This window comes from Procambarus clarkii, chromosome 18, assembly GCF_040958095.1.
Source record: "Procambarus clarkii isolate CNS0578487 chromosome 18, FALCON_Pclarkii_2.0, whole genome shotgun sequence".
NCBI lineage: Eukaryota > Metazoa > Arthropoda > Malacostraca > Decapoda > Cambaridae > Procambarus > Procambarus clarkii.
In genome coordinates, this window is record NC_091167.1 from 24,864,457 (window position 1) to 24,879,732 (window position 15,276).

A 15,276-nucleotide genomic window follows, 5' to 3' on the forward strand; every position below is an offset into this window, starting at 1 on the left:
CTCTGACTATTTTTTCCAGGTACTGTACTTGAAACATTTAATTACTACTGACCTACTGCAACGTTACGTAGCACTGTTTGTCCCTTGCCTAGTGCTGCTGACAATATTAGTATTGCCCACAAACCCAGTAAAACCCCACAATGCATTGCCCACCTGCCCAGTAAATACCCACAATGCATTGCCCACATGCCCAGTAAATACACTGCACTGCCCACCTGCCCAGCAATTACCCACTCAACCTCTCGTACACGTCGAGGTTGACGTGAACGTATACGTCTCTCATTGTATAAATTCTCACCTCGCACATCAGCACATTTTAAGGCATAGAGGCATGAAAGCCTAATACAGATAAAATAGGAACTTTAGTCAATGTTAGGTTTATTCAGTAAGTTCATAATTATATTTTGTAAATAATTTTTAACATACTTTTTTATGCTATTGCATAATTGACTGAAATGTGTACATAAGATACATAAACATTCGACTATGGTACACGATAACGAATTAAAATACAAAAAAAAATCATCTTACATTTTATAGATTACTGACCTATATTAAACCTCACAGGAGAGCAGAAAGTTCATCATGGCTAGGACAGCAAGAACTAATCTGCATACATTATGAACAAAATAATACCAAGTAATTATTCATATTTTCACATCCAATTTCCTTGCGAAATATCTCCCAGCGAACGCGAGGCTTACAAAGTGATTCTCTTAACCTACAGTTCCAAAATTGTATACATAATTATGAATTTAATTATATTTTGCGTTTAGCTAACTTTAAAAATTTAGTGAAACTGTGCTGATGAAAGTTGAAGGACGAAAATAAAGCATATTAAATGTAAGTGGAAATTTATTATTTTACTGGCGTCTCATCTAGTAATAGTTATTATACTCGTTACACAATATTGTTCACAAATATTTGATTTACATCACAAACTTGTATACAGTATTTTGAGTAAATGCGGAATGATTTTAAGTCTAGCAGGAGAGTACTTAAGCCTTGTCATTTGTCGGCCAGATTACATGTGTGTTTGAAGGCTCTAGTCAGTCTTATAAGTCAAGACGTCAGCTAAGAATATTGGTGACCACGGTCGCTCAGATAAAAGGCTCCTCATTCAGTCTTATATTGTTAACGTGTGTGTGTGTGTGTGTGTGTGTGTGTGTGTGTGTGTGTGTGTGTGTGTGTGTGTGTGTGTGTGTGTGTGTGTATATATATATATATATATATATATATATATATATATATATATATATATATATATATATATATATATATAATATTTAAAAATAAATATTAAACACGGCTGTAATGACCCTAGGAAAGTCAATATGATCCTCATAACTACACTATAGTGAAGAAAAGATGATACAATTTGCAATGTCAAGTCATCACTGTAGTTTACTCTTGTCAACAATACAAGAATTATTGAGGATGTCATATTTTAGTGTGAATTTAAAATCCAGTAAAATAAAATTACCATACCATTCTAATAACGAATTTATCAGGAAATTTAGTCATTACCAGCCCATCCTACTGTTTAGAGAGTAATTATAGTAACGTTGTGGACCACTGTGCATATATTGCAACAACCCGTTCTCGCAAATTCGTAAAGTCAATATTGACTTATTAAATAAGTGCATTGGTGACATACTAAACATAATAGATACCATTAAAAAGCTTCATAGAAAACACCGACCTTACCTAACCTTGTTAGTATCTTAAGATAAGCATCTTATAGCTTCGTAATTACAATTGTTACTTAACCTATTATAGGTATAGGTTAAGTAATAATTGTAATTACGAAGCAATAAGATGCTTATCTTAACATACTAACAAGGTTAGGTAAGGTCGGTGTTTTCTATGAAGCTTTTTAAGGGTATCTATTATGTTTAGTATATCACCTATGCACGTAGTTAATAAGTCAATATTGACTTTACGAATTTGCGAGAACGGGTTGCATATTGACGTAATGAACAATTAGAAAGTAGAATTTTGTACTATTGAATTTGGACAAACCGGAAAGGGCTTTGTATTTATGTTGCTAATAAAATCTAACCTAACCATCCTAGGCCTAATACACGCTATCTGAGGTCTAATATAGGACATATATGGGCAATACTAGGCCTAGGAATATTTAACTTTTGTTTTTAAGCTATATTTTTTCCAGGCTATAAAGTATCATATTTTATCTAACCATTACGTCAATATAGGTACGGTGATCGACATCGTTTCAAACAGTACTATCTAAACATGTGGATTGGCTGTTCATTATATAATTTAAATATATATGCAGCAACACAGTGCTGTACATATATTCATAAATCACCACTAGGCCTATAGGGGTGTCTAAACCCATTATAGAAGGCAGAAAACTTCAACACACAATATCTCAAGGTACTCCAATATTAATTTTGAATTCGCTTCCTCTATAAGTCAATAAATACTTTTGCCAATAACTTTAACATTTATTTAGGGAGGCTAATCATGCCCAGATACAACTACAAGTACCGGGACGACATGGTAATCCGACTCTACCATCGAAAACATGTCTGGGGACCCATCATGGACTAGGCTGGCAGTTAACAAAATATACTTGAGTTTCCTGAACATTTGATTCAACCCAGTAAATACTGATATGTAAATGAATAGCCATTAATATTCATGTTATTAAAAAAATGAATAGTATTCCTTAATAACGATCATGACTGTACTGTTCAGGAATATTTTGAGGATTTAGAAGGAATATATTAGCACTGGAAACCGGAAGGACTCTTCATTGGATTATAGAAGGGACGAGGGGCTCAGCAGGGCATATACACAGATTTTACAGGTACAAAAACAGCAATACTATTCGATACATATGTTCCAGAACTCTGTCCGTGAGTTTAACTGTGGGTAAGGTTGGGTTTCCGGGACAGCACCGCTCCTCTTGCTTACAGTTAACTGAGGTGCTCTTAGGATACAAAAAATAATGAAAAAAAAGAGGTTCTCATGCTAATTATGTTGAAAATGGTCTAAATGAGGAGGGTGTAAGATTGCTCAGATGGCAGCCAGAGGCCGGGAGCACAAGACAGAATGAGGCTGCTGGTGGTGGTCAGTGCCTCAGACTTCACAGACACAGCTGTGTACCAATTTAAGATTTACAAAACATAGCAACTGGGGCGTCTGAGTTGAATAACACTCACAGACGTACACAGAAGAATAGACACAGTACATGGTGATGTACATTACAGCGTACGCACACGGACTCATACAGCTACCAGATTTATACACAAACCCCAGAATATACACAGGGCAGCTCAAACACGCAACAGATTATACGCACACCAGATCATACGCAAACAAGGTCATATGGTACTTAAAATGTCACTAGCAGTCACTATCACTCGTTGATTGACCCTAACACACACACATGTAACCAAGGTCAATAATCAATGTTTTTCAGGACATTCAAGAGAAAAGGTCTTGCTCATTTCAGGATATCCAAGGGGGAAAAAGATTTGGCAATTCATAATTGGATAACAATTTATGATATTTTAAACTACGATTGGTAGAAATCGATTAGATGGATATCGTAATAAATGCACAGGTTAAGGAACACGAAGAAATTTGATACATCACATGTTAAACGAAAAGAATATGTGCATCCTTTGAACAATAGTCAGTGACAAAGTAACGCCACAGAAGAAATAGTTCACAGATAAAGTAACCGCGGGAAAAGCAGCTCACAAAGTTGCATCAAAGACGAGAACTAACTCACAAGGTAAGATCAAAGTGTGGTCCTAGAAGAGAAGCATTTAACCCATAGCACTGAGGCAATAATGACTGAATTTCCTGTAGATTGGTCTCGTCTAATGCACAATATGCCTAGCAGCCTGATGGATTATTTTGATTAATAATTAAATCAAATGATTCAGCAGTGTAACTTATGTATTCAATAAACTAAAGATAAAGGATTCATTAACGCAGTCTTGAGCAAGACAATACTGTAAACTGAGGTGCAGTGTGTGTGTGTATGTGTATGTGTGTATGTGTGCGTGTGAGAGAGAAAGAGAGAGAGAGAGAGAGAGAGAGAGAGAGAGAGAGAGAGAGAGAGAGAGAGAGAGAGAGAGAGAGAGAGAGAGAGAGAGAGAGAGAGAGAGAGAGAGAGAGAGAGAGAGAGAGAGAGAGAGAGAGACAGAGAGACAGAGAGACAGAGAGACAGAGAGACAGAGAGACAGAGAGACAGAGACAGAGTCAGAGAGACAGAGCCTAGTGTAAAATTTCTGAATATATTACATCCCTCCTCCTATTTTAAGTGACTGGTGAAGGCTGCTGGAACTGCAACTCATCCTACCTTCTGTTTCTATTGTCATAAACCTAAACATTTTTTGTTCACCTTAACTATAAGCATTCCTGATATGTTTTAACATTTCCTTAAGGCAAATATTAAGCGAATGTTCAATGAAATAGCGAATAAACACAATGACGCAGAAAAAAATATATAATTACATAAAAGAAGCGTTAGGATTTCTATTTAACTATTTTTCAATGAATGTTGATTTTTAGAACAGAAAATTTTGTCGGTAAATACAAAAGAAAATGGAGGTGAATGAAAGATTATCATATACAGAAAATGACCGATGATTGGGGTGAGAGAGAGACGCCGTAGCCAAGTGATGAGAACACGACGGAGATGCTCTGGGAAGATCAATGGTTCGAGGGATCACTTGGAGGCTGAGCCTAACACACTGAGAACATACGTGATGATTCCAATTTTACCTAGAGCAGAGATGTCGTTTACCTTCGTGAAAGGTAAAGGAGAGGTTATGCAGTGTTAAAAAAATATATATATGAATAGGCAAAGACCATAGCAGAAACGGAGGTTACGAATAACGAATTCGAATAGTTATGAAGGGAGATTGAATGGGAAATATATGAATATTTACTAGCAAGATGGATACCAGGTTAATTTCTTTTTGAATGATGCTGCCTCACACCCCTTGTAAGGGGCACCAGACAGCACACCACTAATCATTTGCGATTTGCTCATCTAAGTAAAGAATGCTCAACACATCTTAACTTATTATCAGGGGAAAAATTCAGAACGTACAGTGACAAACCTTACTTGGACTAGTGACCACAATAACAGAGCCAAAATACCATTAAGATTGACGTTAAAACATGGATCAGTGACCATATTGTTGTAAAGTGTGAGAGTAGCCACACCCGACAACATATTATAAACTATAAATGGAAAATTTACAATTGACCTTTGGCCATAATGTTTGATCAATAAAACCTGCAAGCTGTAACCGTTATGCTTATAATCACGTTGGAATATCTTTGTCTAAAAGTTATTAATAATACGCAATATAGCATGAGGTTACAGATGCCGCAAGGATCCCTGGCAGGAGACATCTAAATTCATAGGGACCTTTGGCATCACAATTCCTAGGTACTAAAGAAGATTCTTGTAAAGGGAAGTGCGCGCGCGCGTGCGTGCGTGTATTTACTATTTGTATCTGCAGAATCGAGCTATTAGCTCTTGGACCCCGCCATTCTAACCAATTCATTTTTCTCTTATGTCTACTACGTATATTTCTCTTACACACACACACACACACATCCCCAGGAAGCAGCCCAAAGCAGCTGTCTAACTCCCAGGTACCTATTTACTGCTAGGTGAACAGGGGGCACTACGCTGGAAAGACTCTGCCTACTTGTTTGTCTGTCTCTGCCGGGGATCGAACCCGGGCCCTTAGGACTACGACCCCAGAGCGCTGTCCACTCAGTCGCGAGACCCCGCAGTGTGTGTGTGTGTGTGTGTGTGTGTGTGTGTGTGTGTGTGTGTGTGTGTGTGTGTGTGTGTGTGTGTGTGTGTGTGTGTGTGTGTGTGTGTGTGTGTAAGCGTGACTGCCAAGTGTTGCAGCCTATCATATTCGCTATTTGGGGTTGCTAGTCAGAACGGTTTCTTGCTAGCAGACATGATGGTTGGGACAGGTTCTTAACCATCAGGTACACACTGACAAGGCCCTCTGACTGACCAGTGTGATGGGGGCCGTGTGTGGGGGGGGGCTGTGAGAAACGTCGTGTAGTGGTAATGGTGTGGCTGGTGTTGGTGTCGTAGATGTTAAGTGGGGGAGAGATGTGGGGCGCCTGGGTTGTGGTGGGAGGGGAGAGGGAGGTGGGTGCTAAATGTGGAGAGCTACTGGGTGTGGGGAGGTACCGGGTGTGGGGAGGTACCGGGTGTGGGGAGGTACCGGGTGTGGGGAGGTACCGGGTGTGGGGAGGTACCGGGTGTGGGGAGGTACCGGGTGTGGGGAGGTACTGGGTGTGGGGAGGTACTGGGTGTGGGGAGGTACTGGGTGTGGGGAGGTACCGGGAGTGGAGAGGTACTGGGTGTGGGAAGGTACTGGGTGTGGGGAGGTACTGGGTGTGGGGAGGTACCGGGTGTGGGGAGGTACTGGGTGTGGGGAGGTACCGGGTGTGGGGAGGTACCGGGTGTGGGGAGGTACCGGGTGTGGGGAGGTACCGGGAGTGGGGAGGTATTGGGTGTGGGGAGGTACCGGGTGTGGGGAGGTACCGGGTGTGGGGAGGTATCGGGAGTGGGGAGGTACCGGGTGTGGGAAGGTACCGGGTGTGGGGAGGTACTGGGTGTGGGGAGGTACTGGGTGTGGGGAGGTACCGGGTGTGGGAGGTACCGGGAGTGGGGAGGTACTGGGTGTGGGGAGGTACTGGGAGTGGGGAGGTACCGGGTGTGGGGAGGTACTGGGTGTGTGGAGGTACCGGGAGTGGGGAGGTACCGGGAGTGGGGAGGTACTGGGTGTGGGAAGGTACTGGGTGTGGGGAGGTACGGGTGTGGGGAGGTACTGGGTGTGTGGAGGTACCGGGCGTGGGGGTACCGGGAGTGGGGAGGTACCGGGCGTGGGGAGGTACCGGGAGTGGGGAGGTACCGGGAGTGGGGAGGTACCGGGCGTGGGGAGGTACCGGGCGTAGGGAGGTATCGGGCGTGGGGGGGGGGGGTACCGGGAGTGGGGAGGTACCGGGCGTGGGGGGAGGGGAGGTACCGGGCGTGGGGGGCAGGGAGGTACTGGGAGTGGGGGGAGGTACTGGGAGTGGGGGGGAGGTACTGGGAGGGGGGGAGGTACTGGGAGTGCGGGGCGGTACTGGTAGTGGGGGGGTAGGTACTGGGAGTGGGGGGAGGAACTGGTAGTGGGGGAGGTACTGGTAGAGGGGGGGGAGGTACTGGGAGTGGGGGGGAGGAACTGGGAGGTGGGGGGGGAGGTACTGGGAGTGGGGGGGTGGTACTGGGAGTGGGGGTGAGGTACTGGGAGTGGGGGGGAGGAGGTACTGGGAGTGGGCAAGGGACCTATGGGGGGGGGGGGAGGTATAAAAGGTTCTCCATGCCAGGGTTAAAACCTTTATGACAACGCTTAATAAAAGTAAACAAAAATATACTTTTATCTTACATGATACAATAGACAAGAAATTTTTTATTTTGTCATGTCAAACTCAAAATATACATACCAATTCTATATACATCGATTAGTTACTATAAAGATACGAAGACATATGAAAAAAAACACCAAATAAATACAAGATGTGATAGAGGTGAGATTCGAGAAGTGGTAGTGAGTGAGAGGTGAGAGAGAGTGAGTGAGTGAGTGTTTCACCGGGGTCGCCGGCACGTCAGGAGGTACGTCACGCGGGCGCGTGAGCACTGAGGTAATGATGTGGCGGGGTGTGGCCGGTCAAAGCCTCAGTGTGGTCGCTCTCCCCCCCGGCCTCCCCTACTGCTGCTGACCCTCTGCAGCGGCCGCCCTCGCACAACCTGCTCTTCATACAAGCTCTACCATGTGTATGTGTGCACTTGTGCATCTGCTGCAGCTCAGTCAATCAATACTTTTTAATACAAGCGCCATACACTTCATGCAGGTCTGTTGGTTTGTTTTTGTTCCATCACTACCTTTGTATTTCCATGTAATGTATCTTTTTAATGACGTCTCTTTCTTCCCAATACTCGAGGTATTGGTAGAGAAACCACAAGTGTTAAGACCAGAGCGAGAACATGGGGCACTGGAGGGAGCGAGACAGTGCCGAAATTCTCATAAGAACATCCCTTGGGGCCAAGCACTCGCTGAGGCCCGAGCTCTCTCGACCTCATCTTTTCCTTTTCTTCTTCTTATTTTTGCGCTTGACACTAACTTGACACGAGCAGCCGGACTTGACCTCGACCATGTCCATCTTCCAGTCCTCGTCGGACATGTAGGTACGAGTGAGGGCCTGGGAGTACGAGTACTGCTGGCCACAGCGAGTTACAGTACCCCGCCGGAGTGCCTTCACTGGGAAGATGCACTCCTTGCCCAAGTACTCGTCCAGACACACACGCTCGTAGAACACCTGGTGCTCAGCGTGTATGTCCATGGCGCGGTTATTGCGCCCCTTCCCGACCACTTTCTTCATAATAACCAGCTTTGAAGGACAACAGTCAATGTATTTTTCACCGCCTTCGTCATAAAGCTTAATCTCCTCTTGTTTAATCATATGTTCCACTCTCGGTTCAAGTTTAACTCTCTTTTTTTTCCTATCATTTCTCTTTCCCTTTTTTTCGTCTCTTTTTCTTTTCCGTTCCTCTCTCCGTTCCTGCCTTCTCCTTCTCCGCTCTCTATCCCTAATTTCTTGGGGTGTGAGAGGAGTCTGCCGCTTGTCTCTCATCTGCTCGAGGAGCTCTGCCACGATGAACTGTTGTTCCATGGCTCGCCTCAGCTCCTCGTCCTCCACATCGGCTATGACTTCTTCTATCTTCGGCACCTCCGGCTGGCCATCCTCCACCAACTCCTCCAGCTCTGGGTAGACCTCGGCGTACGCCTGCATCTCCGTGAAGGATGGCGGCTCCCTTATGAGCTGGGAGGGTGGGTGGTGGGCCGGGTGGGGCGTGTGACGCTCCCTCTGGTGGGTGGTGAGGTGGTCCCGCTTGTGGCGGAAAGGCTGAGTTGACGAGGTAGTGCTGCCCAGGTGGTCGGGGGTGTCGGCCAGGTGGTGCTGCTGGGCGGGAGTGCTGGCCAGGTGGTAGTCGAGGCGAGCCAGCAGTTCCTCGGCCATACTCTCGCGCTCCGACATTTTCATCCCCCGTTCGGCCAGTCGCTCAAGCATTCTGAAAACAACAACGGCGAATTAGGTTCCTGAGAGTTGTAAACAATGAACATTTTTGTTGTTGTAACTAGATACTGTGTACTATTTCGTTCTCAAAACATGGAACAGTGTACTATATTCATCGTCCACTCTAATTCACCTCAATTGTTGCAGTGTTGAGATTTAAGCAATATTTTACAATATTTGTCAGCAAACTAATCTCTTCTTCACATAACTTTGACTGCTGAGTGAAAGGTAATTATCAGGAAAAAGCACTATGCCATTACAGCTATGCAGCTTACTGAGAGAAAGCATGCGTGTGTGTGTGTGTGTGTGTGTGTGTGTGTGTGTGTGTGTGTGTGTGTGTGTGTGTGTGTGTGTGTGTGTGTGTGTGTGTGTGTGTGTGTGTACTCGCCTAGTTGTGTTTGCGGGGGTTGAGCTCTGGCTCTTTGGTCCCGCCTCTCAACCGTCAATCAACAGGTGTACAGATTCCTGATCCTATCGGGCTCTATCGTATCTACACTTGAAACTGTGTATGGAGTCAGCCTCCATCACATCACTTCCTAATGCATTCCATTTGTCAACCACTCTGACACTAAAAAAGTTCTTTCTAATATCTCTGTGGCTCATTTGGGCACTCAGTTTCCACCTGTGTCCCCTTGTGCGTGTGCCCCTTGTGTTAAATAGCTTGTCTTTATCTACCCTATCAATTCCCTTCAGAATCTTGAATGTGGTGATCATGTCCCCCCCTAACTCTTCTGTCTTCCAGCGAAGTGAGGTTTAATTCCCGTAGTCTCTCCTCGTAGCTCATACCTCTCAGCTCGGGTACTAATCTGGTGGCAAACCTTTGAACCTTTTCCAGTTAATCTTATCCTTGACTAGATATGGACTCCATGCTGGGGCTGCATACTCCAGGATTGGCCTGACATATGTGGTATGCAAAGTTCTGAATGATTCCTTGCACACGTGTCTAAATGCCGTTCTTATGTTAGCCAACCTTGCATATGCTGCTGATGTTATCCTCTTGATATGGGCTTCAGGGGACAGGTCTGGCGTGATATCAACCCCCCCAGGTCTTTCTCTCTCTCTCTGACTCTTGAAGAATTTCATCTCCCAAATGATACCTTGTAACTGGCCTCATGCTCCCTACACCTGTCTTCATTACATTTACTTGGGTTAAACTCTAACAACCATTTGTTCGATCATTCCTTTAGTTTGTCTAGGTCTTCTTGAAGCCTCAAGCAGTCCTCCTCTGTCTTAATCCTTCTCATAATTTTGGCATCGTCAGCAAACATTGAGAGGAATGAGTCTATATCCTCCGGGAGATCGTTTACGTATATCAGAAACAGGATAGGACCGCGTTCAGAGCCCTGTGGGACTCCACTGGTGACTTCACCCCAATCTGAGGTCTCACCCCTCAGTGAAACTCTTTGCTTCCTATTGCTTAGGTATTCCCTTATCCACTGGATCACTTTACCAGTTACTCCTGCCTGTCTCTCCAGCTTATGTACCAGCCTTTTATGGGGGACTGTATCAAAGGCTTTCCGACAGTCCAAAAAAATGCAGTCCGCCCAGCCTTCTCTTTCTTACTTAATCTTTGTCACCTGGTCGTAGAATTCTATTAAGCCCGTAAGGCAAGATTTACCCTCCCTGAACCCATGTTGGCGATTTGTCACGAAGTCCCTTCTTTCCAGATGTGTTACTAGGTTTTTCTCACGATCTTCTCCATCACTTTGCATGGTATACAAGTTAAGGACACTGGCCTGTAGTTCAGTTCCTCTTGTCTGTCACCCTTTTTGTATATTGGGACCACATTAGCCGAAATCCATATTTCTGGTAGGTCTCCCGTCTCTACTGACCTACTATACACTATGGAGAGTGGCAAGCAGAGTGTCTCTGCACACTCTTTCAATACCCATGGTGAGATCCCGTCTGGACCAGCAGCCTCTCTCACATCCAGATCCAACAGGTGTCTCTTGACCTCATCTCTCGTAATTTCGAACCCTTCCAAGGCCGCCTGATTTACTGCCCCCTGTCCTAGCGCAGTGACCTCACCATGTTCTATTGTGAAGACCTACTGGAACCTCTTGTTGAGTTCATCACACACCTCTTTGTCATTCTCTGTACCTGTCCTCGCCTGTTGTAAGTTTCATTACCTGTTCTTTCACTGTTTTCCTCCTGATGTGACTGTGGAGTACCTTGGGTCGGTCTGTACTCACCTAGTTGTGCTTGCGAGGGTTGAGCTCTGGCTCTTTGGTTCCGCCTCTCAACCGTCAATCAACAGGTGTACAGGTTCCTGAGCCTATTGGGCTCTATCATATCTACACTTGAAACTGTGTGTGTGTGTGTGTGTGTGTGTGTGTGTGTGTGTGTGTGTGTGTGTGTGTGTGTGTGTGTGTGTGTGTGTGTGTGTGTGTGTGTGTGCGCGTGCGTGCTGCAGCGTCCTCACCTTCTCTTGAGATGGGCCCGACGCGCGCGCTCGTGGGTGGCGGGAGCGTCGTGTTGAGAGCGAGCCCAGCCCACTAGCAGCCATACCACCTGCAATGATCAACACTTGTTACTTCACTCACATCTCAACATTATTATGACACATCACCTCATAATGATCACTAAACATTGTGTATCCTGGGAATGATACATCAAGTCAGCCATTACGGCCGGGGACGTTAATTAGCGGCGCCTATCACCAACAAGATCCGTCCTTCCCCCTTAAATGCGGTGCCCTGCAATAGTTTTTGCCTGTCCAGGGCTCGAACCCGGGTCGTTCTCGCTCGCGAAGTCAGGGAGCGAGAGCTCTTAACTACTACACAAAAGTACTCTTACATACCTTTATGGAATATACCGTAATTCATGTATATTTTCTTATGCAAAACCTCTCTCTGTGCCTGCCCCCATTTTCTTCTTCTCTTTTAATATCCCGCTTCTTCTGCCCTCTTCCCCCTCTGTCCCTCCAAAAGTAAAAAGAATATTACGAAGCACCGGAAAAGCTGCAAACACTACGGAAAAAACACGCACCCTTGATTTCAGACCATGACAACCGCAGCGGGGTCGCTAGAGAGAGAGAGAAAGAGAAAGAGAAAAAGAGAGAGAGAGAGAGAGAGAGAGAGAGAGAGAGAGAGAGAGAGAGAGAGAGAGAGAGAGAGAGAGAGAGAGAGAGAGAGAGAGAGAGAGAGAGGGAGAGAGAGAGAGAGAGAGAGGGAGAGAGAGACAGACAAAATAAAGTACACCTTCTATCGTAGTCTTGATGGTAATTGGTGCGGACGACGGGTGGCGCTGATGAGGAAGTCAACAACAATTACCGGAGAGAAACTGTTGGGTGTAGGGCTACCGGTACCCCCCCCCCACCATAACACCCACACAATGTTGGGTGTAGGGCTACCGGTACCCCCCCCCCCCCACCATAACACCCACACAATGTTGGGTGTAGGGCTACCGGTCCCCCCCCCCCCACCATAACACCCACACAAAAAAGAACTGACTTAACACTTCCAGAAACCTACTTACCAACTTTTTCTTTATTACATTACTCTTGACATTAGGGATATATAGACAAAAAGTCTTCTATATAGATTCTTACCAAGATTACAAACGAATACCTGTGTGTTTTTTATGGAGAGAGAGAGAGAGAGAGAGAGAGAGAGAGAGAGAGAGAGAGAGAGAGAGAGAGAGAGAGAGAGAGAGAGAGAGAGAGAGAGAGAGAGAGAGAGAGAGAGAGAGAGAAGCACTATCCTCACCATTGCGGTGACAGTGAAAATTGCCACAGAAGTTAGCAATAAAAGGTCCCGCAATGATCTCTATCACTCAAGCATTCTTGTTAACAACTAGTCAAGCCAGTGTTAAATAATGGTGTACATGGTAGGCTGGCAGATAAAGAGGCTCAAGAACAAAATTTTATTGGAGAAAATGTGAATACACAAAGAGGCGCCATCTTTGCTAATGGCGCCTCGCCCACAACGCCAGGACCTTGAAAGCCTCAGACACCCGAAAGAGCCGCGGATCATTGCACTATTAAATGAGGGCCACTACAGCTCAGTTTGAATGTCTGCTTTTTGTTTATACAAGATAACGCGGCACTTCTGATACAGTCCACCTTCCTGACCCGTGTCAATATCGGAAAAGAACAGGTTTACGATGAAAGGTAGCTTTATTTTTTTTTGTTAAGCTCGAGAAAAGGTACAGTTGGTGAAATTTAGGGGATATTCATGGGGAGAGAATTATTTTGATAGAAGATACATTTTAGAATCAAGAAACTGTGTTTGATTTAGTTATCACGTGTATTACTATCCCTTCTGTGCTTGCTTTGTTGAGTTGTCCCCGACTTCCAGGGAGCCGACTAGCTCTTCCTGCTGCACCTCGGAGCGTGCTCTCTCACCCCCACCTGCTCTCTCACTTTATAATTCTTCCCTTCCCTGCGCGTCTCAGTTTCCACATTGTAACCGTCAGTGACAGCCGAAAGGTCACTTTCCTTTATTATATATATATATATATATATATATATATATATATATATATATATATATATATATATATATATATATATATATATATATATATATATTCATATATATATATATATATATATATATATATATATATATATATATATATATATATTCATATATATATATATATATATATATATATATATATATATATATATATATATATATATATATATATATATATATATATTCATATATATATATATATATATATATATATATATATATATATATATATATATATATATATATATATATATATATATATATTATATATAGTGTGAGTATGTGTGTGTATCTGTGTAATTTTTTTTGCTTTATTTTAAATTGAATTAATGTCTTATCATGAGTTTATTACCCTTGACTTTAACTCTGTATCTCCCGCTTTCTGTTCTACACTGCGGTTGAGCTTGAAGCTGTTGTCGCTTGTATGCATTAACTTGACCTTTTAAAGATCAAGATCAAGATAAAGCCTACTGGCCTTGATTAATATCTTCCAAACTGTTCAGTATTGTAAAGGTCTGTGTGAGATCAGCCCTGTCGTGTCTGGTTTATCGTGTTGTTAGTCCTGATGCCCTCAACCTTTCCTCAGCTTTGTTCTGGGACGATTCTTGCAGCTCTGTGTTGCTTTCTCAAAAGCAGAAACTTTTATAGCTGAACAACTACTTTCTTTAACTTGAAGTCAAAAGGTTCTTTTGATTATTTATGAGGTTCGGTTGGCTCGTTCACCGCGGCTCCTACTGACGTGGTCACGTGACCCACCAAGGTCACGTGACCCACAAGGTTATGTGACCCACAAAGGTTACGAAGCTCAAACGAGTATATGACTCACGAGGCAGCCTGGCGTCTGGGGAATGAGGTGGTGCTCAAGAGCTAAGAGGATCTGCCAACACACTAAATTCTCCGGCCACGGCCGCAAGTGTCAGCCCCTGACATGGCCAGCCCGCTGTATGCAGCTGCCAGTTATACCATCAACCAAGACGGCTCACTGTCCGCAGACACAAGCCGCTTTTTTTATTACTATACTGAGTTACATATGTATTTATTCAGTTACCTTAAATTATATGTTACTAAAATACACATCTCGTAGGATGGTTTGTCATGTAGGGGGAATGATGCGTGTTAGCTAATACTAGCAAGCTTCGATACACGAGGATGTCCTCAAGAACACAAGAATGGATCAAGCAAATGCAAAGGTCTCGAGTACCTCATATACCAGGTGGTGTGAAGGGTCTGATGACTGGACATCAAGTAATGTATGAGGTCACGACGACCCAGTTTGTGCTAGGCTTTTGTACATGGGGGAGCTTCTCAGGACTGGGAGATTCCTCACTAGCAGCCATCTGCCACGGGTAACGATAGCAGCCTAACCTGGTCCTGCCAATTCCTGATAGCCTAACCTGGTCCTGCCAATTCCTGATAGCCTAACCTGGTCCTGCCAATTCCTGATAGCCTAACCTGGTCCTGCCAATTCCTGATAGCCTAACCTGGTCCTGCCAATTCCTGATAGCCTAACCTGATCCTGGCAAATACTATGTCATACCTGCTGGTGGACGTTTTAAGTATTGTACATACTCAAAGCTATCAATCTTAACATAATTTGTAGATATTTGTGCTTACAGGCATTTGAAAGTATGTGAACTATCTCATATCT

General features: G+C 44.1%; 1 protein-coding gene across 1 annotated transcript in view; it reads right to left on the reverse strand.

Moving 5' to 3' along the window:
* Nucleotides 1–7,248: 7,248 nt before the first annotated feature.
* LOC123748097 (arginine and glutamate-rich protein 1-like) overlaps nucleotides 7,249–15,276 on the reverse strand; it is a 20,021-nt gene continuing 11,993 nt past the window's right edge. The window contains exons 2-3 of the mRNA XM_069326372.1: nucleotides 11,570–11,658; nucleotides 7,249–9,142 (exon numbers count right to left, since the gene is read on the reverse strand). Coding sequence (XP_069182473.1) covers nucleotides 8,149–9,142; nucleotides 11,570–11,658 — 1,083 coding nt within the window. The 3' untranslated portion in view covers nucleotides 7,249–8,148. The remainder of the gene's footprint in view (nucleotides 9,143–11,569; nucleotides 11,659–15,276) is intronic.